Source organism: Tachyglossus aculeatus, chromosome 2 (assembly GCF_015852505.1).
Source record: "Tachyglossus aculeatus isolate mTacAcu1 chromosome 2, mTacAcu1.pri, whole genome shotgun sequence".
Taxonomy (NCBI): Eukaryota; Metazoa; Chordata; class Mammalia; order Monotremata; family Tachyglossidae; genus Tachyglossus; species Tachyglossus aculeatus.
Window position 1 is genome coordinate 88596238 of NC_052067.1, and position 21496 is coordinate 88617733.

Here is a 21496-nt window from a genome sequence, read left to right on the forward strand (position 1 = left end):
TGGAATACACATGAAATGTTACCCTATAAAAATGCAATTCTTCATGCCAGATGGACCACATCTTCTGGAAGAGCAAGTTGGTAGGGAGAAGACAGTATTCAAGGAGGGAAATAAGATGCGGATGAGAGGAAAGGATGAATTATAGTAATGCCAACTGTTTTGAATATATGAGTGGAGAATACATTACAAGTTTCAAAGATCAATGTTTGCTGGCTTTACAAGTGACCAAAATCCAGGGAAAATTAAAAGCTAGAGTTAGAATTAGAGTTAGAATGGCTTTTTGTTGTTGAGGGTTTTTCAAGGAAAAAAAGGCATACTCTAGGGTAAATACAGAATTAGAGTAACCTGTATTTCCATAACATGGATGAAAAATCACATGGATGCTGAAACTTTGAGAAGCATAAATAATAACAGGAGAAACAGCTGGCAAATACAGAAACATGAAGAGCTTGGATAGGGTGAAAAACAAGTGTTTTCACTAAATTGTATCCCACCAGGGGTACCCATTAGCCATTGAAAGTGGTATAGTCAGAACAAACCAAAGGAAACATTTGTTCATACAGGAAATGGTAAGGATATGGAATTTACTACAGCAGGAAATCGTGCAGGCAGAAAATGTCAGTAGGTTCAGATAAGGTTGAATTCGTTAAAGGCCAATGCAGCACTTATCTTATTCTACCTCAACTACTGCATCAGCCTCCTCATTGACATCCCACTATTCCAGTCTTCACTTCACTTTGCTTCCCAGATCATTTTTCTACAAAACCCATGCTTCCATATTTCCCCACTCTTTAAGCCTCCAATGGTTGCCCATCCACCTCTATATCCAACAGAAATTCCTTAGCATTGGCTTTAAACCCCTTAATCAGTCACCTTCGCAATTGGATCTGTACTCTTTAAGCATTTTACATTTACCCCACTCCCTTCCTCCCATCACTGACATACAAAGCCATAATTTATTTCAATGTCTGTCTATCCCTCTAGTCAGTAAGCTCCTTATGGACAGGGAACATGTCTACCAATTTTGTTGTATTGTACCTTCCTAAGCACTTAGTACACTGCTCTGCACACAGCACATGATTAATAAATGCAGTTGATGGATTGATTCAAGGGTAAATTAACAAAGTAGAGGAAGAGGATGAGAATGTTAGATGGGCCATCTCCAGTTATCATTAATATTATTATTGCTAATAATAATATTAGAGAGGTCAAATATTGCAATTACTGTAAGAATTTTTGGGGTCACTGTGTGAGGTAGAATACTGAACTGGACCATCCAGTGGTTTACTCATTTAATGGCTTTACAAATGTTATCTTGGAGGAGGCATGATTTTAGTAGGCTTTGAGGTTGGGGAGAGTAGTGGTCGATGAGCAGGTGATTAAACTTGTGGAACTTGTTACCCCAAACAGTTCTGGAGGCACAGAATGCATGTGCTTGCCCCTGCAGCTCAAAGATAATGCCACTAATGGGTGAGTGGCTGAAAAAGCCAGTGTGGGACCTACAGTCCCAACCACACTATGCATTTTATGGTCATTTTAAGGATACCGGTTTCAAGCCCTTTGCTAAGTGCTGGGATAGAAAAATGATCATCAGTTCAGTCTGCATGGTGCCAGTCATCCAGTTTAGTACTACATTTCTGAATTTCTAATAGGTCTATCCCTTGCCCAGAATAGATATGGCATCTTTATGCCTTGCTTTCCTGCTTCAGTCCCTGATGCTGAGTCAAGCGCTTAGTACTGCGCTCTGCACCCAGTAAGCACTCAATAAATAGCTGAATGAATGAATGGTGGCTTGGAAATGGTGCCTGAAAGGAGACTGCAACAACTCTGGAACCAGAAGGTGGTAGGACCAGGGGTTCTCTTGAAGAAGCACTCTTGTGGGATAAAATTCCACAAGACAGTACATATGATGTCATTATGTTATGCCAAGTGTCAGGAGAAATACATGTGTCTTCAAGAGAGTCTCTATACTGTAAGCTCGTTGAGGGCAGGGAATGTGTCCGTTTTAAGTGCTCTGCATTCAGTAAATTCAATTCAATAGTATTTATTGAGCACTTACTGTGTGCAGAGCACTGTACTAGGTGCTTGGGAGGTACAAGTTGGCAACATATAGAGACAGTCCCTACCCAACAGTGGGCTCACAGTCTAGAAGACTGTAAATGGACAGTAAATGCTCCATAAATATAATTGATCTATTGACTGATTGAATGTCCGGTTCACCACAGGACCTAACAATGATTTGGGTGCTTACAAAAGTTTTGAACTACAAAACTAAATTAAACCCCCTTCAAGTAAGGGGAGAATTGAGACAATGTTCTAACACAGTGGTTGAGATCTATAATAATTCTATTTTCCAGAGACATCCCCAGTAGCCTTAAAGACAACAACCTTTTGGGAAATACAGACCATTTTTTCCCATGGTCTTCTCCAAAAATGTCCCAACTAGGAATTAAATACCTACTGACTCTGCGGAGTACAGCCCTTGGTGATTTCTGGGAGTCACAATACTTTGTTACATGTATAACCCCTATGAACTATGTAACCCACCTCATAAAAGTTTATCAATTAATTGAACCCTTGTTTTGTCAATCTGAAGTTTAGGAAGAAAATCAAGGTAAATAAAAATAATAAGCTATCCACAGGGGAACCATATTGTAGACTCAAGTTTTTTATACTTGTTCTCATTATGTCACAGTTTTCATGAAAGACCATTGCCTTAGGGGTTCTGACAAATTCAGTACAGACCAGGAATTATAGGTATAGTGTCTAGTGATAAATGTCCACTGACACAGCATTCCTGTCATAATCCAGTGCCTTAACTTTCCCACATACTATATTTATATTATAAAATGCACTTTCTCTTTTTTTAGGCGATGACAGCTCATGCTTGAATCATCAAGAATTTCTAGAGATGACACATTACAAACCAGTGATGGAGTGCCTACTAAAGGCAGTCTTTGTCATGTTTCAAGATTCCAAAATTCTGCAAGTATGGTATTCAACTTCTATTTTTGCTAACACCAAAATGCTCCTCCATTAAAAATAAAATCTCTATTTGAATTTACCTATGTATCATTACATTGGGCACAGCTCAGTTGAGGGACACATCATCACACAGGGCCTTAAAATCTACAATGCAGCCCACACACTTTGCTCCTGTAATGTTAACCTCGTCACTGCAACTTGATCTTGTCTAACAGTCAACTTCTTTCCCACATCCTGCTTCTGGCCTGGAATGCCTTGCTTCTTCATACCCATCAGACAATTACTCTCCCTGCCGTCAAAGCTTCATTGAAGGAACATCTCCTCCAAGAGGCCTTCCCTGTCTAATCCCTCCTTTCCTCTTCCCCCACTTCCTTCTGCATCACTGACTTTCTCTCTTTATGTATCCCTCCTCCCAGCCCCACAGCACTTCTGTACATATCTGTAATTTAATTTATGCATATGTCTGCCACCTCCCCTAGATTGTAAGCTTATTATGGGCAGGGAATGTGTCTTTTCATTGTTGTATTGTACTCTCCCTAATGCTTAGTACAGTGCTCTGCCTACAGAAGTGCTCAATTAATATGATTGACTCACCACATGAGAAGTGCTTTACAGACACAAAGAGAAGGGGACAGTAAATATTATTTAAGATTGGAAATACTGGGGTGTGTCTATATGGTTTCTTTCAGGAAAGTTACAAGAATCTTTGTACTTGTCAGTGTGTACAGTATGTGGGGGTAGAAATAATAGCTTTGGAAGATAAATCTTTCTGAAAGATCAAAATGAGATGTTTAAAACAAATTTAATGATGAATTAAAGAGCTTAATGATGTTGCATCAGAAGTGAACTTTGTAGATTACCCAGCAAAAAGCTTTAGTTAAAATATCACACCAATTCTGTAATTTATGTGTATTACTGGTCCGTTGTTAAATATGATCATATATTCACCCATTCATTCAATCATATTTCTTGAGTGATTACTGTGTGCAGAGGACTGTACTAAGCACTTGGAAAGTACAATTCAACAATAAAGAGAGGGACAATCCCTCCCCACACTGGGCAAATATATACATACACTGAAAATAGGCAGAATTACAGTCAATTTTAAATCATGGTATTTTAACTTGTTTTGAAGTAACGGCAGTCGGGATATTTGAATTCGTTATCAAGGGCAGAACAACTTCTCCAGAAATTCTAAGCAGCCTCTGGAGAATCAATCACTGATATTTACTGAATACTTACTGTGTGATGACCACTGTACTAAGTGCTAGGGAAAGTACAGAGTTGTTAGATACATTCCCTCCTATAGGAGCTTACAGTCTCAAGGAGGAGAAAGACTTTGAAAAACATTAGAGATATGTGCATAAGTGCTTGGTGGGGAGAGGGTAGGGTGAATATCAAGTAATTAAAGGATACAGATCCAAATGTATAGGTGACACAGAAGGGAGAGGGCGTGAGAGAAATGAGAGCTTATTCAGGGAAGGTCTTTTGCAGATGTGTGATTTCAGTAAGGCTTTCAAGGTGGGGAGAGTAATTGTCTGTCCTTTATGAAGGGGGAGAGAGTTTCTAGACTGTGAGCCCACTGTTGGGTAGGGACTGTCTCTATATGTTGCCAACTTGTACTTCCCAAGCGCTTAGTACAGTGCTCTGCCCACAGTAAGCGCTCAATAAATATGATTGATTGATTTCAGGTCAGAGAGAGGATGTAGGCGAGGGATCAGTGGTTTAGAGAGACAAGATCAAAGTACAGTGAGCAGGATGGCGTTATGAATATGTAGTTTAGGTTGTGGTAGGAAACTAAAGATGTAAGGGAAGAGAAATGAATGGCTGTCAAAATGGTATCTATCTGGGTTCTCAACAACTAGGTAAACTTTATGGACAATACCAGTTCTAAGATTTGGTAAAATAGAAAATTTTAAAAACATTAAAATAAAAACAAAGTTAAAACAATGAACCTTCAAACCTGGAGATGTAATAAAATATAGTCAGTTGTGTTGGTTTATCTTTTGCCTCTGGTTTTCTCATATAAATGTCTTAGAGTCCTTCAAACAGTGGGGAAAATCTATTTTTCCATTACCACTCTGTGTCACCTCATTCCATTTTATGATTGTTGCCATTTTACTAAAAGCACAAATTGCTATAAGTATTTTTCAGGTATGGGGTTTGTTCCATGCCTCCTTCCCTTGGACAATACACTCAGTTTTCCTATAAGAATGGGAAAGCTTTCTAGCAGAACTCCCAATATAAGGAAAAATCATTTTATGACAGTGCAGCCATCAACAGTAACAATCCACTTTTACAATAAATAGAATTAGGAAATGATGGAGCAGGAAAGTGATCTGGGATCAAGTAAAACTGCTGTGAAAAATCTTGATTATCAGTCTAAATTTGCAAGCAGAGGGGAAGCAGCTAAATTATTTAAATTATACCTACACTCTGTCTTGAAAATTACCCAGCTCTACTTCAGATCTGAAATTTAATGAAATGGAGTCAAAGGGAACCCATAGTATAAGTTGAGACCTAAAACGTGAATCACACTATTCATTAGATCTTAGTTTTAAACATGTTCCCCTATGACATACCTCCTTTCCTAGATTGGAAATTATAATTGTGTTCACTGGTTCAGTAAATTTGAAACTAATCTGCTATGAACTTCCACAAAAACTTGGCTGGAAAATCACATTAAAACAATTGTTCAAACGAACAGGTGAGCTATTTGGCAAAAGTCTGCCATTTTTCTTTCTTAACCTTTAGACACTACCACTTAATGAAAATCCTATTAACCAGCAACCTACTCTACAGTTTTTGCTTATATGTCCCTCCTGCTGTTCAGCAGGCTTTCCTAGTATATTTTATCAGTGTCATTTGTAGCTGTCTAGGAGCTGAGTGACCAATATCTTTTTGTTCTTCTGGAGAATTTCTAGTTAGTCAATAATTATTTTCAAATATTGTTACATCAACTGCTATTTTTTCTGATGATAGAAACATGCAAACGAACATTCATATTTCCACCTAAATTTCAGGAAAAAAAATAAAATAATGTGTTTGCATTATTAATCTGCTCTCCAGTGAATGTGATTTACTAAAACTATTACTACTTATAATTATAGTAACAGTACTTGTTAAGTGCTTATTCTGTGCTAAGCACTGTACTAAGTACTGGAGTAGATAAAAGATAATCAGGTTGGACACTGTCTCTATTCCACTTGGGGCTCACTTCCTTTGATTTCCCTCTTTTTTCTGCAAAAAAATAAAAGGTCTGTTTGAAACAGAAAGCAATTAGGAGTGTGAAAAGGAACATTAACAGACCATTAAGGTCCAAGATGAGGGTTCAGAACACCTTGCAACAGGATTCTTCGGAGTGATGGAAAATGGAGTTGGTTACCAAAAACTATCTGGATGGCAGGAGGGAAAAGGTAGGGAGTCAGAGAAGGAAATAATCCTGATAACTGTAATCATCATCATCAGAACTGCTGACTAAATAAATACCTTATTGTTTGCACAAGTCATTGAGAATGAATTCAAGAAATATAAAATATGATCTCAGCGCTCAAAGACCTTACGATCTATGGAAAAACAGCCATAAGTTGATTATTAGAGTATCAGAAGAATTGAGTTCAAATCCTAATTCTGCTACTGGCCTGCTGTGTGACCTTGTTCAAGTCATCATCTCTGGTCCTTCAGTTTCCTTATCTATAAAATGGAGATAATAGTACTTGTCTCTCCCTATTTCATGGGGATGTAAAAAAGGCAAATAAGGTAGGTAATATAAAAATGCTTTGGAAAAAACAGAAGGATTACATGAATTCAGGGCATTCAAGTCAAAGTGAGGATAGAAACATTTCAAGTGAATAAATAAATAATAAATAAATACATGAGAGGACTGCAGGGGCTCAAAGGATGGGCAGGATGGGAAGGTATGGGATATTCATTAGTGCATGCCTCCTTGAAAGGGGTGACTTTTTATAAGGGTAATGGTTCCATTCTGGTCAAACAGCTAATGGCAGGATAATTCTCAGGAACCCTGCTTTAGGAAGATTAGGTGTGCAGTTTTGGGGGTTGCTCAGGATTGGGAGGCAGAAGAGGAGTCAGTGAACAAAAGGGAGGAGAGATGAGGAGAACCAGATTAGAACTGTTAACAAAATCATGCCAAATGGTGTCTCAAGGAGGAGTTAGTGTTCCTCTGAGGCCAAGGCCTCTAAGAGGACAAGCAGGTTAAGGAGAGGGCTGAGGATATGGACTGTGGTTATCCTCTTTGCCGGCCTCCTTGCCTTCTGTCTCTCCCCAATCCAGTCCATGCTTCACTCTGCTGCCCAGATCATTTTTCTATAAAAATGTTCAGGCCATGTTTCCCCTCTCCTCAAGAAACACCAATGGCTGCCCATCCACCTCTGCATCAAACAAAAATTCCTCACCATTGGCTTTAAAGCACTCAACCATCTTGCCCCCATCTCACCTCCCTACTCTCCTACTACAACCCGGTCCGCACACTTCACTCTTCTAATACTAAATTTCTACAGTATGTATAGCTCACTGCTGACCTCTCACCTACATCCCACCTCTAGCTTGGAATGCCCTCCCTTCTCAAATCTGACAATTTCTCTCCCCTCCTTCAAAGCCTTATTGAAGGTACATCTCCTCAAAGAGGGCTTACTTATTCTATTGTACTTTCTGAAGTACTTAGCACAGTGTTCTGCTCATAGTAGGCATCCAGTAAATAAGCATCCAATAAATAATACAGATTGATTGTATATCTTAAGAAATCCCTTAAATTCTCAAGAAGGAGAAAGATAAAACACTACATGAAACAAACAAAAAACAGTCACCATGGTGAGCTGAAACTCAATGTTGTACATGTGGAAGTAATTGAACAGCTGTGAGAAGTTGCCAACCCTGATGTTTCATATCCTATTTTAAGTGGTCCTGTTTGTGTTTCCTATAACAGATTTGAGATGCGTTTAACATTAACAGTTCTAATTCCATAAACTCCTCCTCATTCAGGATGGCATTCAAAAAATTATTTTCCAAGAAATAGCTCTCAAATCCATCATGGATTCCATTTCTCTTTGATGAAAAACATCTAAGAAGTTTTACTACCTGCAGCCATCTTGAGTTTCATTTCAAATTATATTGTTTCATGCTTCCTTTCCTTATCAGATTTTTATCATCTCTCTATTTTCACATTCCTGATTGAGTTTACCTTGTTTTTGCTGCTTATCTGAATAAGTCATTTCTCTCTCAGAAATTGTGTTAACAAGAAAAACAGGACTAGCCCTATCTTCCTGTTGTCTCGAGAAAGCTACAAACCATTCTTTTAAATTTGCAAATGGAATCTGATAGTCAACTCAGTTCCAAAATTGGCTTGGTAAGGTGTGACAGTATATGAAATAAGGCCTCCAGCAACCCAGTTTAACTAAATTTTCAGGACTTTTTTTCTTATTTGGCAATCTTTGCAGGAATGAAATCCAACAGATGCTTAATCAATATACATAAAAGAATGGAAAATTCTCTTGCCACAATTTAATCCTGATATCAAGAAATACAAAAATGTAAAACAAAAGGGCTTTTGATAAAAAACAGATCTGACAAGAAATGCAAAAATTCTCCCTGAAAGCGTAGTATGAAGGCTTTATGTCGCAATTGCTGTTTCTCCTCAACAAAATTTCTCCTTAAGCTACTGTCTGAGTTCTGGATTATGAGTGGGTGTTCCGTGTCAGGCACTACGCTTCTACCACAAGTATGATGCTCTGCCAATATAAGGTCTATAAAAATCCTTAATAAAATCATTCTCAAATATAATTGAAGGGATTCATTTCTCATTCAGAATTAATCATTCTTTTGATCAATTCAGGTATACTTCTATATTTGTCAACTGCAATGTATTTTAGGTGTGTAGAAGGAAAAGGGGGGACATTTCTCAAGGACGGCTATTTTGCTACTTTCTATTCACTTGTGTGAGAGCAGAGCGTGTTCAAAACATCCATAAATCTAGGGAACTATAGGAGAACCAAACGTGCTCCTACATTACCTAGAAGGCAAAGGGGCCGACATAACATTTTTGCACCACAATAAGGGGTGGTCTTGGGTGGAGTCAAGGACCCTGAGTTCTCTTAGAGGAAGAAGGGAAAGATCCCTCCCTCTTTCTCTTTTGGTGTTGGTGAAGTGAGGAGATTGTCATCTTCCTCTGCAAAGCTGGACTCCACAAGGGTAAGATGTCAACATCCCCAAATTAAGCTTCTCAATCAATCAGTGGCATTTTTTGAGCGCTTATTATGGCAGAGAACTTTACCAAGTGCTAGGAAGAGTACAATACAACAGAGTTGGGAGACAGGTTTCCTGCCCACAAGGAGCTTACAGTCTAGAAGGGGAGACTGGTGGAAAGGTAGATCAGGATTATCTATTTTGGAGTTTTTCTGGCATGAATCCCTGTTTTAGTTATAAATCTGTTTGAATATACTTCATTGCATTCATTTCAATTATAGCTCATTTTTAAATTTTATTTGTTGACAGACACATATAATAAGACTTTTATAATCCTTCAGAGTACTCAGGCTGAGTTTCCTTTCAGATCCTGGCCGGATTCCAGATCTTTGTTCCTTTTCTGAATGCCAGGTTTAATGAAGGACTATCAAGTCTGCTCTTTCAAGGGATTTAAGCAAGGCAGCTCACACCCCAGGGTAGCCCACAACACCTTCAAGTACTGCCCCATCTGCTGCCTCTCATTCCTGCCCGAATTTCTTGAACAGATTGTGTAAGCCAATTTTCTCCACTTCCTTCCCTCCAACTCCCTTCCTGATCCTCTAACATCCAGATAGAGAAGCAGTCTGGCCTAATGGATAGAGCACAGGCCTAGAAGTCAGAAGGACCTAGGTTCTAATCCTAGTCCTGCCATTTGTCTGCTGTGTGACCCTGGGCAAGTCACTTTACCTTCTCTTTGCCTCATCTGTAAAATGAGGATTAAGACTGTCAGCCCCATATGGGTCATGGTCCAAGCTGATTTGCTTGTAACCACCCCAGTGCTTAGTACGGTGCTTAGTGCAAAAGCCAAAAGTTATTATTATTATTCTGCCCCTTCACTCCACTGAGACTACTTTCTACAAAATTATTAATGATCTTCTCACCAAATTCAATGTACTCTACTCGGTTCTAATCCTCCTCAACCTCCCAGTTGACTTCAATACTGTGGGCAACTCCTTTCTCCCAGAGACATTATCTAACCTTGATTTTTCTGGTACTACCAACTCCAGCTTCTCCTTTTATCTCTCCAGTAAATCCTTTTCTATTTTTCTCTGGCTCTTCCTTGCCTCCAATCTCTAACTGTAGGGTGACCCTTGGGCTCTGTTCTGAATCTCCTCATTTCAATCTATACTTACTCCGAGAGGTCATCCACTTTAACAGCTTCAACCTTTATGTTAGTGAAGCTCTTAGTACAGTGTTGTGCACATTGTAAGCAAACAATAATTACAACTGATTGATTGATGATTCCCAAATCTACCTTGTTATCTCTGTCCTCCCTGCTTTACAAGCTCATATTCCTTCCTGCCTCCAGGATATCTCCGCATAAATGTTCTGCTTGCACCTGAAACACTATATTCCCAAAGCTGAACTCTTCATCTTCCCTCCTAAACCTTCTCCACCTATCACAGTAGACATTCCACCCTTTCCATCTCTCAAGGCCATAACTTTAGCATTATCATTGACATTTCCCTCTCTTTCAACCCCAATATTTAATCTGTCAATAAATCCTGAAATTCCTTCCTCCCCAGAATTTCCAGAATCTGTCCTTCTCCATCCAAACATCTGCTATGCCGGTCCAAGCACTTGTCACATCTCAGGTTTGGCTATCTCACATGGGAGAAGCAGCATGGCTCAGTGGAAAGAGCACAGGCTTTGGAGTCAGAGGTCGTGGTTCAAATCCCAGCTCTTTCAATTGTCAGCTGTGTGAGTTTGGGCAAGTCACGTCACTTCTCTGGGCCTCAGTTACCTCAACTGTAAAATGGGGATTAAGACTGTGAGCCCCCCATGGGACAACCTGATCACCTTGTAACCTCCCCAGCGTTTAGAACAGTGCTTTGCAAATAGTAAGTGCTTAATAAATGTCATCATTATTATTATTACTATCACATCAGCCTCCTTACTGATTCCCTGACTCCAATCCTCCCCTTTCCAAACTATATTTGATAATGGTGTGCAGATTTTTTAATACATTGGTCTGTACACATTCCCCTTTTCAAAATCTCCAGCTGTATCCAATTATTGCCTATTGCTGTGCACATTCAGAAGAAACTCATGACCATTGATTTGAAGGCACACAATCAGTTCTCTGTCCCCTATTTATCTACTCTCTACACCCACTCCAAACCAGTTCATACTCATCATTCTTTTCATCCTCATTCTCATCTCACCCTCCACTGCCCTCTTTCTCACACCCTGCCCCCAGCCTGGAGCTGCCTCCACCTTCATATACGAGGGACCTCAACTATCCTCATATCAATCATTCAATAGTATTTATTGGGCGCTTACTGTGTGTGGAGGACTGTACTAAGCGCTTGGGAAGTACGTCAGCAACATATTAAAACCCTTCAGAAATTACACACCTTCCCTGATAAATCTCCCCAGCTGCAACAACAAAATGGATGATCTCCTCATATCTACTTATTCTGTTCTACTCTCCCAAGCACTTAGTGCAGTGTTCTTCACATGGTAGGCATGCCATACTATTGAATGATTGATCCAGTAGCATCTTGAGGGGACTAATCTTGACAGGAAGGCCGTCTGTTAAAACCACATAACAACATCCATCCCGTGAGTTTACAAAAATTGTCAATGATGTGATCGATCGGCTGCCAGGTTATCTGGCAGACGTTTTCCCTTGCCTGACAACTGCATCTTCAGTCAGGCAGAGTTGAAAAAAATACATTTTTGAGCATTTGAGCATTTGAAGTATTTTAGTGTGACATAAGTCCCCATTATACAAAGATTCATTAATCACATAAAAGATGTCTAAGTAAAACTCATTAAATTCCTGATTAGTCAGAGGTTAATTTACTACCTGAAAGAACTGAGTTCTTCTATAGAAACTCACAGTGATACTCTGTACATGTAATCTCGAGATGCAATAGTGTCTACAGAGAAAGTTCATTTTTCAATGGTATTGGTTAAGCTCTATGTGCCAGGCACTGAACTAAGCACTGGGGTAGATACAAGCTAATTAAATTGGACACAGTCCTTGTCCTACATTGGACTCACAGTCTTAATCCCCATTTTACAGATGAGGTAACAGACGCAGAGAAGAAGTGACTTGCCCAAGGTCATACAGCAGACAAGTGGCAGATCCGGGATTAGAACCTATGTCCTCTGACTCTAAAGACAGTGGCTCTTGCCACTAAACCATGCTGCTGGAGGCTTGGGTCAGTAGCGACTCACCAAAATGGGATGGGCAACCCAGAGTAATTTTCTTATGCCTGTTCTATAGTTGTGTATTTGTTAAGCAGTTACTATGTGCTGAGCACTATACTAAGCACTAAGGTAGCAACAAGATCACCAGGTCAAATGCAGTCCCTGTCTCACATGGGGTTCACAATCTAAGTAAGAGGGCAAACAGGTATTTTATTGTGATAAAGTCATATTTCAGTTATTAATATGGAATCTGGGGCACAGATATTTAAATGCCTCAACTCTGTTTCAGTGGCAGAAATGGAAAAAAAGGAAACTTACTCCTTTACTAATATAGGGCTAAGGAATTCTATTCTAAATGGAATCTTATCACTTTATCATCTTGTATGTTTCAACAGAAAAGCAAGCCCCAAAATTCACCATAATCATTTAATGAAGAGAAACCATTAATCTTGGTTTATGCTTACAATAGCAGTATATGAAAACATTTCATAGATGAGCAGAGTGGAACATCAATAAAAATGCTGGCACGCTGAAAGTTAAGCTTGCCAATATGAGAGAAAAGATGCATTGCAAAATTTCTCATCAGAGCACTGCCTCGCAGGCAAGTGTGACCTTTGCTATCATTATGACTACTTTCAGTGATTGCTGTTGGAAGACATCTCATTTTTTATCTAACAGCCAATGAATATCCCAATGGAGCACAAATAAAGACAGTTATATCAGGTATATAGATTTTATTAGACAATAGACTTGTTCTCATTCTTCAATAGGGAAGGCACTCACTGGGATTTTTTCTGAATATTTGGTGAAATGAACCAGACTTTCCATCTCTCATACATTCTTAAGGATAACCAGAACTAAGACCTATCTCCTATAAGTGGAAATAGTTGATCTTCAGCCTCTGAGAAACAGAGGTGAAGAGTGAGCAAGGGAGAAAGAGTAGGAAAGAACAAAAGAGAATAGAAGAATGGGCAGGAAGGAAGGAAGGGGCTTAGAGTTTAGTAGTGAGTTTAGTATTTATTGAGCTCTTACTAAGGATTGTCTCTGTTTCTGAATTGTACTTTCCAAGTGCTTAGTACAGTGCTCTGCATACAGGAAGCGCTCAATAAATATGATTGAATGAATGAATGAAGTACAAAGACCTGTATTAGCTACTTGAAAAAGTACAAGTGATGCAAGACAAATGTTCCTTGCCCACAGGGAGCTTAATGGAGCTCAGAGAAAATGCTTTACCAGTAGTGGGACCTGTAGAAATTACAAGATTCAGATAGGTAGTAGTGCCAGGATGAAATATCTGACTAATTGAATACTCACCTGAATTTGCTTAAGTATGTATGTGCTGATTATAGGTACTAACTCTGGGAAGCAGCTTGGCCTAGTGGAAAGAGCACAAGCCTGGGAGTCAGAAGACTTGGGTTCTAATTCTGGTTTGGCCGCTTTAAAAAAAAAAGGTATTTGTTACACTGTGTCTGCTGTGTGACCTTAAGCAAAAGTCACAACTTCTCTGTGCCTCAGTTACCTCATCTGTAAAATAGGAGCTAAGGCTGTGAGCCCCTTGTGGGACATGGACTGTGTCCAGCCTGATTATCTTCTATTTTAGTACATGCCTGGCACATCATAAGCACTTAACAAATATCATAAAAAATTCCTTCCAAGTGTTAGGTTGGCAGCTGGGTTGATTTGGGATGTGGAGGATTAACTGGGGAAAGACTTTGTGGAGGAAAAGTAGTTCTGCTTTGACAATGGGGAGGGAAGTAGTTCCTGGCTGGGCAAAAAATAAGAACAAGGGGATGGAAGTGAGAGAGCCCAAGATATGCGGGAGAAGGTGAGATTAGGAGGACTGAAGAATGTGAGCTGCAGGGTAGCAGGGGGAAAAAAAGCTGAAATGAAAGATGGAAAAAGCTGGTGGAGCATCTTGAAGTCAATGATTTTGACAGCCACTGGGGATTTTGAAGGAGTAGAGGGACATGAAATAATGATGATGATAATGATGATAATAATAATAATATTTTTGAAGCACTTACTACATGCTGAGGTAGACACAATGCAATCAGAGTCAGAGGACCTGGTTTCTAACCCAGGCCATGCCAATTGCTTGTTGTGTGACCTTGGGCAAGTCACAACTTCTCTGCACCTCAGTTTTTTCAAGTGTAAAATGGGGATTAAATAACTATTCTCCCTTCTACTTGGACTGTGAGCCCCTTATGGGACAGGGACCGCATCTGACCCAATTAAAACGTGCACCTCTCCAGAATGTAGAACAGTGTTTGATACATACAGCCAATGTTTAACCAATACCCAAAAAAAAAAAAAAATTTAAAAGATCAGACACAATCCTTGTACTACATGGGGCTTATAGTCCCATAGAGGAGAGAGAATAGATATTCCATCCCAATTTTTTTTTCAGATTAGGAAATTAACAAAGGAGCCAAGTAACTTATCCATGCTTGTGAGACAAGCACACTTATAGGATGAAAGTGGAAGAGAAACTAGTGAATAAAATTATGAAGTGATCAGAGACGTATAATGAGAACCAGATGAGTAGCTTGTTGGAAAGAAACAAGATCTGATAATATTTTGAGGAAAGGGAATGGATAGAGTCAGACAGAAGGTCAAGGAGGATTAGAATAAAGTGATAATAATAATATTGGCATTTGATAAGTGCTTACTGTGTGCCAAGCACTGTTCTAAGCACTGGAGTAGATACAAGGTAATCAGGCTGTCCCACGTGAGGCTCACAGTCTTCATCCCCATTTTACCGATGAGGTAACAGAGACACAGAGAAGTTAAGTGACTTGCCCAAGGTCACACAGCCAACAAGAAGCAGAGCTGGAATTAGAACCCATGACCTCTGATTCCAAGCCCGTGCTCTTGCCACTATGTCATCCTGCTTGATTCTTGGTTTCTTTGGAGAGTGCTGTCTCATTGGGATAAAGGGGATGAAAACCCGATTGTAATGAGTCAAGAAGAGATTTAGTGGAGAGGAATTGTGTGTATCACTTGCTCCTGAAGAGACTCGAGGGCTAAAGAGAGTGATGAAAACAATGTGAGGGAGGAACTAAATGATAAAAGTAAGGTGAAAAGGAGGAGGAGTGAGATAGAGAAAAATAGGAATGGTATGAAGGAGGATAATAAGGAAAGAAAAGAGGAAAGTAGCATATGAAGGAGGATAAGGAAAGAAAGGAGGAAAGTAGCCAGGAAAGATAACAGAGGGTGAAAAAATGGCCCTTGCAGAATTCTTATAAGGATGCAATTGATGTCAGCCCTCCTCATTCCTACCCTGTCTCCTCGTTCACCTCTCCCTGAACAATATTTCACTGAGCAACATTAGGCACATTTGAGAAAGGGATTTTCCCTTATTTTAAACCCACTCTCAGTAAATGGGAGGGAGGCATATATTCATAACACCTTCAGCTAAAATTGCCACAAAAAAACCCAAAAATGTGCCAAGGGGACATGTTTACCTTTTATTTATTTACCAATATGTGATGAATGACTGAAGCAATTATAAAAGCTAAATATACTTTTTATATTCTGTATGGCCATTTACTGACTGAAGCTGAGGAATAGGAACTTTACTTGCAAAAATCTCACTATTAATCCGAATTCTCTGCTCTTTATTCATGATGGTAAAGACCATTTGCAGAAAGGTGACAAGACTAATCCTTTTCTGTTTTTCAATGAAATCATCCTGGCATTAAACAAACCCTGGCCTCTACAAACATAAAACACTTAAAAAGTAATTTACATTTTAAATATTTGTAGATGCTGTCTGCTCCTTGTGGGGAGGGAACATGTTTACCAAGGCTATTATATTTGTATTCTCCAAGTGCTCTGCACCCATTAAGTACATTAAGCACTTAATAAACGCTATTATTATTATTATTAGTCTGCACACAGTAAGTGCTCAATAAGTACAGCTGACTGATTGAAGAGAAATATAATATATAATGAGAAATATAATGAGAAATGGTGTCATCCTCGACTCCGCTCTCTCATTCACCCCTCACATCCAAGCCGTCACCAAAACCTGCCAGTCTCAGCTCCGCAACATTGCCAAGATCCGCCCTTTCCTCTCCATCCAAACCGCTACCCTGCTAATTCAAGCTCTCATCCTATCCCGTCTGGACTACTGCACTAGCCTTTTCTCTGATCTCCCATCCTCGTATCTCTCTCCACTTCAATCCATACTTCATGCTGCTGCCCGGATTATCTTTGTCCAGAAACGCTCTGGACATATTACTCCCCTCCTCAAAAACCTCCAATGGCGACCGATCAATCTGCGCATCAAGCAGAAACTCCTCACCCTGGGCTTCAAGGCTCTCCATCACCTCGCCCCCTCCTACCTCACCTCCCTTCTCTCCTTCTACTGCCCAGCCCGCACCCTCCGCTCCTCCACCACTAATCTCCTCACTGTACCTCGCTCTCGCCTGTCCCGCCATCGACCCCCGGCCCACGTCATCCCCCGGGCCTGGAATGCCCTCCCTCTGCCCATCCGCCAAGCTAGCTCTCTTCCTCCCTTCAAGGCCCTGCTGAGAGCTCACCTCCCCCAGGAGGCCTTCCCAGACTGAGCCCCTTCTTTCCTCTCCCCCCTCGTCCCCCTCTCCATCCCCCCGTCTTACCTCCTTCCCTTCCCCACAGCACCTGTATATATGTATATATGGTTGTACATATTTATTACTCTATTTATTTATTTATTTATTTATTTTACTTGTACATTTCTATCCTACTTATTTTATTTTGTTGGTATGTTTGGTTCAGTTCTCTGTCTCCCCCTTTTAGACTGTGAGCCCACTGTTGGGTAGGGACTGTCTCTATGTGATGCCAATTTGTACTTCCCAAGCGCTTAGTACAGTGCTCTGCACATAGTAAGCGCTCAATAAATACGATTGATTGATTGATTGATATAGAGCACCCAATTTGGGCTATTTCTTCAGTATGTTGAACACACTTAGTGATCATACCTTCCTGCCTTTCACACTGATGTATCCTAAATCACCCATACCTATAATTAGCCCTAAATGTTTCAGACTGGTTCAGGGGTTGTGGTGTGGAAAATGGTTTGCACTAATTGCAATGGACTCTACTGAGCACCTGGCAAAGTATAACAAAAGCACAAAACATATTTTCTGCCCACAGTGAGGGCACACTCCAATGAGGGAAATGGCAACTGGGCAAAGCAGACTCTGAATACACTGACCCTATGCTGAGCTCCCTAAATAAGCCAATAATAATTAGAAATCTAATTCAAAGTTCATGTTGGCTTTCCGGATTTTAGTAAATTATAGATTCATAGAATTTCCAAGGTGGAAGAGACAGGAGTCGTCATTCAGATCAACATTCTGCCTTCAGGAACAGGCAAGGAAAATGGTGAACTTCAGGATACTCAGACAACTGCTCAGTGTTGAACCAAATGGGACAGACACAATCCGAGAAGACAGAAAATAACTTTGGTATTTCAGCACTTACTATGTGTCAAGCAGTGTACTAAGCACTGGAGCAGATACAAGATTATCAGGTCACACATGGGGCTCACATTGTAAGTGGGAGGAAGAACAGGCATTTAATCCTCACTTTACAGATAGGGGCACTGAAGCCCAGAAAAGTTAAGTGGCTAAGGTCACAGTAGGCCAGCGGCAGCGGCTGGGAAGGCCTCCTGGAGGAGGTAAGCTCTCAGTAGGGCTTTGAAGGGAGGAAGAGAGCTAGTTTGGCAGATGTGTGGAGGGTGGGCATTCCAGGCCAGAGGCAGGACATGGGCCGGGGTCGATGGCGGGACAGAAGAGGCTGAGGCACAGTGAGGAGGTTAGTGGCAAAGGAGCAGAGTGTGCGGGCTGGGCTGTAGGAGGAGAGAAGGGAGGTGATGTAGGAGGGGTTGAGGTGATGGAGAGCTCTGAAGCCAATAGTGAGTTTCTGTTTCATATGAAGGTTGATAGGCAACCACTGGAGATTTTTGAAAACCTCCCAAAAGCCTCTAAATAATAATAATAATGGCATTTACTAAGTGCTTACTATGTGCAAAGCACTGTTCTAAGCGCTGGGGAGGTTACAAGGTGATCAGGTTGTCCCACGAGGGGCTCACAGTCTTCATCCTCATTTTACAGATGAGGTAACTGAGGCACAGAGAAGTCAGGTGAGTTGCCCTAAGTCACACAGCTGACAATTCGTAGAGCTGGGATTTGAACCCGTGACCTCTGACTCCAAAGCCCATGCTCTTTCCACTGAGCCATGCTGCTGCACCAATCTGCAGCAGAGCAGGCATTTTGAATCCTATTTTGAAGCTGTAAATGGTGACAACACATTTATACTAATGTGCAGAGTACTTTTTGGATCACAATTTCCATCTTTGCATTCTAATGAGTCAAACCACAACAGATTCCTAATAGGATATACCCCTACGGAGTCATTCATCTTGGGCTTCAAAATATTTGCTTTAGATGCTAATAGTCTTTGCTGTATGAGTAACACTTTTTCGATCCTCTGTAATGTTTTCATTTTGCAACAGTTCTTTCCTATCAGCAATCTCATTTTGTCCTCAAAACCTCCCCATAAGGGAGCAGAAATATATTATCCCCAGTTTACAGATGAGGTAAGAGAGATCCAGAGAACTTAAGTGACATGTAAAGTCACAGTGCACACCAGTAACAAAGTTGAGACCAGATCCTGGGAATTTCAACTCCCAAACACAAACTGGTTCCATCAGGCTCACCGCCTGGGTGAAAACAGCTCAGGGTGATAAATGGAGTTATGTTCTCCAAAGGACTAATGAAAATAAGTTAGTGAAAGATAAACAGAAAGAAAGATATGCATTTCAGAACAGAAGCTGCATCAAAAAAAGAAAAAAGCAACAGATGAATGGACTGTACCTGCCGCAGATCCAAGGTGATGGTCACATAATGATATTCAATCCCATTCTTAATGCTGGGACTCTGCCACCAAGTGTTTTTGCCATCAATTGCATTCGTTATCGGATGCCTCTCTATTACACGTTTGGTAGCGTGGGAGAAAGAAGAAAAATAATCAGTAAGTGGATGGTTGCTTTAATTTCATTAGAACTGTGTCTGTCTTTTAGTCTTTGTTTTTTAAATAGATTTCAAAAATCATCCCAGTTGAGAATTGCACAATAAAACCCATCAGTTTGTACAGAAATGAAAAGCTGTAAACACAAAGTGAAAGCGTTGCTTGAGATGCTTCAAAATTCACTAAAAGAGAAAAGTTTTAAAAATTATATCATTGTGTGGAAGGCAGAAAGCTAATACAATTAGTTCTATGGTAACCCCTGTCTTCGTGATGTGTTTTGTATATAACACAAATGTAGGATTATGGACTCACTACATGCTTTTGTCTGGAATGAGAATGATGAAGTGCTACAAGAAACAGTCTTGAGAAGCAGCACACCTAGTGGATAGAACATGGACCTGGGTTCTAATCCCAGCTCCACCATTTGTCAGCTGCATAACATCAGGCAAGTCACTTAACTTCTCCACGCCTCAGGTACCTCATCTATAAAATGGAGATTAAGACTGTGAGCCTCATGAGGGACATGGACTGTGTCCAACCTAACTTTCATCTACCCCAATGCTTAGTACAGTGCCTGACACAAAGAACTTACCACATACCATTAAAAAAAGAAACCATTTAACCTATGCATGCCAAGTACTGCATAGTTATTTTTCCTTTAACATGAGAACACACTTTTCTTTAAGAGAACTGTCTGTTCTTATTCAGAACTCCATCTTTAAAGTGAAAAAGCCCAAGCCCATTCATGCCCCACCACTGCTTCAGATGCTGATCACCCTCCTTTGACCCCACAGCCCCCTCCAGTTATCACCCCATCTCCCTCCTATCCTTCCTTTCCAGACTCCTAGAGCAAGTCATCTACACTCACTGCCTCGATTCTCCAACTCTCTCCTGGTCCCCTTCCAATCTGGCTTCCATTCCCTCCACTCCACTGAAACCGCCCTCTCAAAGGTCACCAGTGACCTCCTTCTTGTCAAATCCGACAGCTCCTACTCTATCCTAATCCTTCTTGATCTCTCAGTTGCTTCTGACACGGTCGATCATCCCCTTCTCCTCAATACGTTACCTGACCTTGGCTTCACTGTCTCGGTCTTCTCCTGACTCTCCGATTATCTCTCTGGCCATTCATTCTCAGTTTTCCTTTAAGGGCTTCTCCTCCCCCTCCTATCCCTTACTGGAGGGGTTCCTCAAGAGTCAGTTGTTGGTCCCCTTCTGTTCTCCATCTATACTCACCCCCTTGGTGAACTCACTCACTCCTAAGGCTTCAACTATCATGTCTATGTGGATGGTACTCCAATCTATATCTCCTCCCCTGTTCTCTCTCCCTCCCTCCAGGCACGCATCTCCTTCTGCCTTCAGGACATCTCCACCTGGATATCCTCCCACCACCTAAAACTCAACATGTCCAAGACTGAGCTCCTTATCTTCCCTCCCAAACCCTGTCCTCGCCCTGTATTTCCTGCCACTGAGGACGGCACTATCATCCTTCTCACAAGCCCGCAAACTTGGTGTCATCCTTTACTCCACTCTTTCATTCACCTCACGTATCCAATCCATCACCAAAACCTGCCAGTCTCACATTCACAACATCACCAAGATCTGCCCTTTCCTCTCCATCCAAACCACTACCCCGTTAGTACAATCACTTATCCTATCCCAACTGGATTACTGCATTAGCATCCTTTCTGATCTTCCAACCTCCTGTCCCTCCCCACTTCAGTCTATACTTCACTTGCTTCCTAGATTATCTTTCTACAGAAACATTCTGGACATGTCATCCCACTCCTCAAAAATCTCCAGTAATTGTGTATCAACCTCCGTATCAAGCCAAAACTCCTCACCATTGGCTTCAAAGCTCACCACCACCTTGCCCCCTCCCATGTCACCTCTCTTCTCTCCTTCTACATCCCAGTCCACACGCTCCACTCCCCTGATGCTAAACTTCTCACTTTGTCTGTTTTCACCTGCCCCACTCACTTGTCCCACCATCGGCCCCTGGCCTACTCTCTATCCCTAGCCAGGAATGCCCTCCCTCCTCAAATCTGCCAATCACACTTCCCCCATTCAAAGCCCTATAGAACCTCCTCCAGGAGGC

At 40.9% G+C, this 21496-nt stretch overlaps 1 protein-coding gene across 1 annotated transcript in view; it reads right to left on the reverse strand.

The window, feature by feature from the left end:
* Positions 1-21496, reverse strand: part of LAMA2 (laminin subunit alpha 2) — a 633073-nt gene that overhangs the window by 466283 nt on the left and 145294 nt on the right. The window contains exon 3 of the mRNA XM_038760171.1: positions 19248-19360. Coding sequence (XP_038616099.1) covers positions 19248-19360 — 113 coding nt within the window. The remainder of the gene's footprint in view (positions 1-19247; positions 19361-21496) is intronic.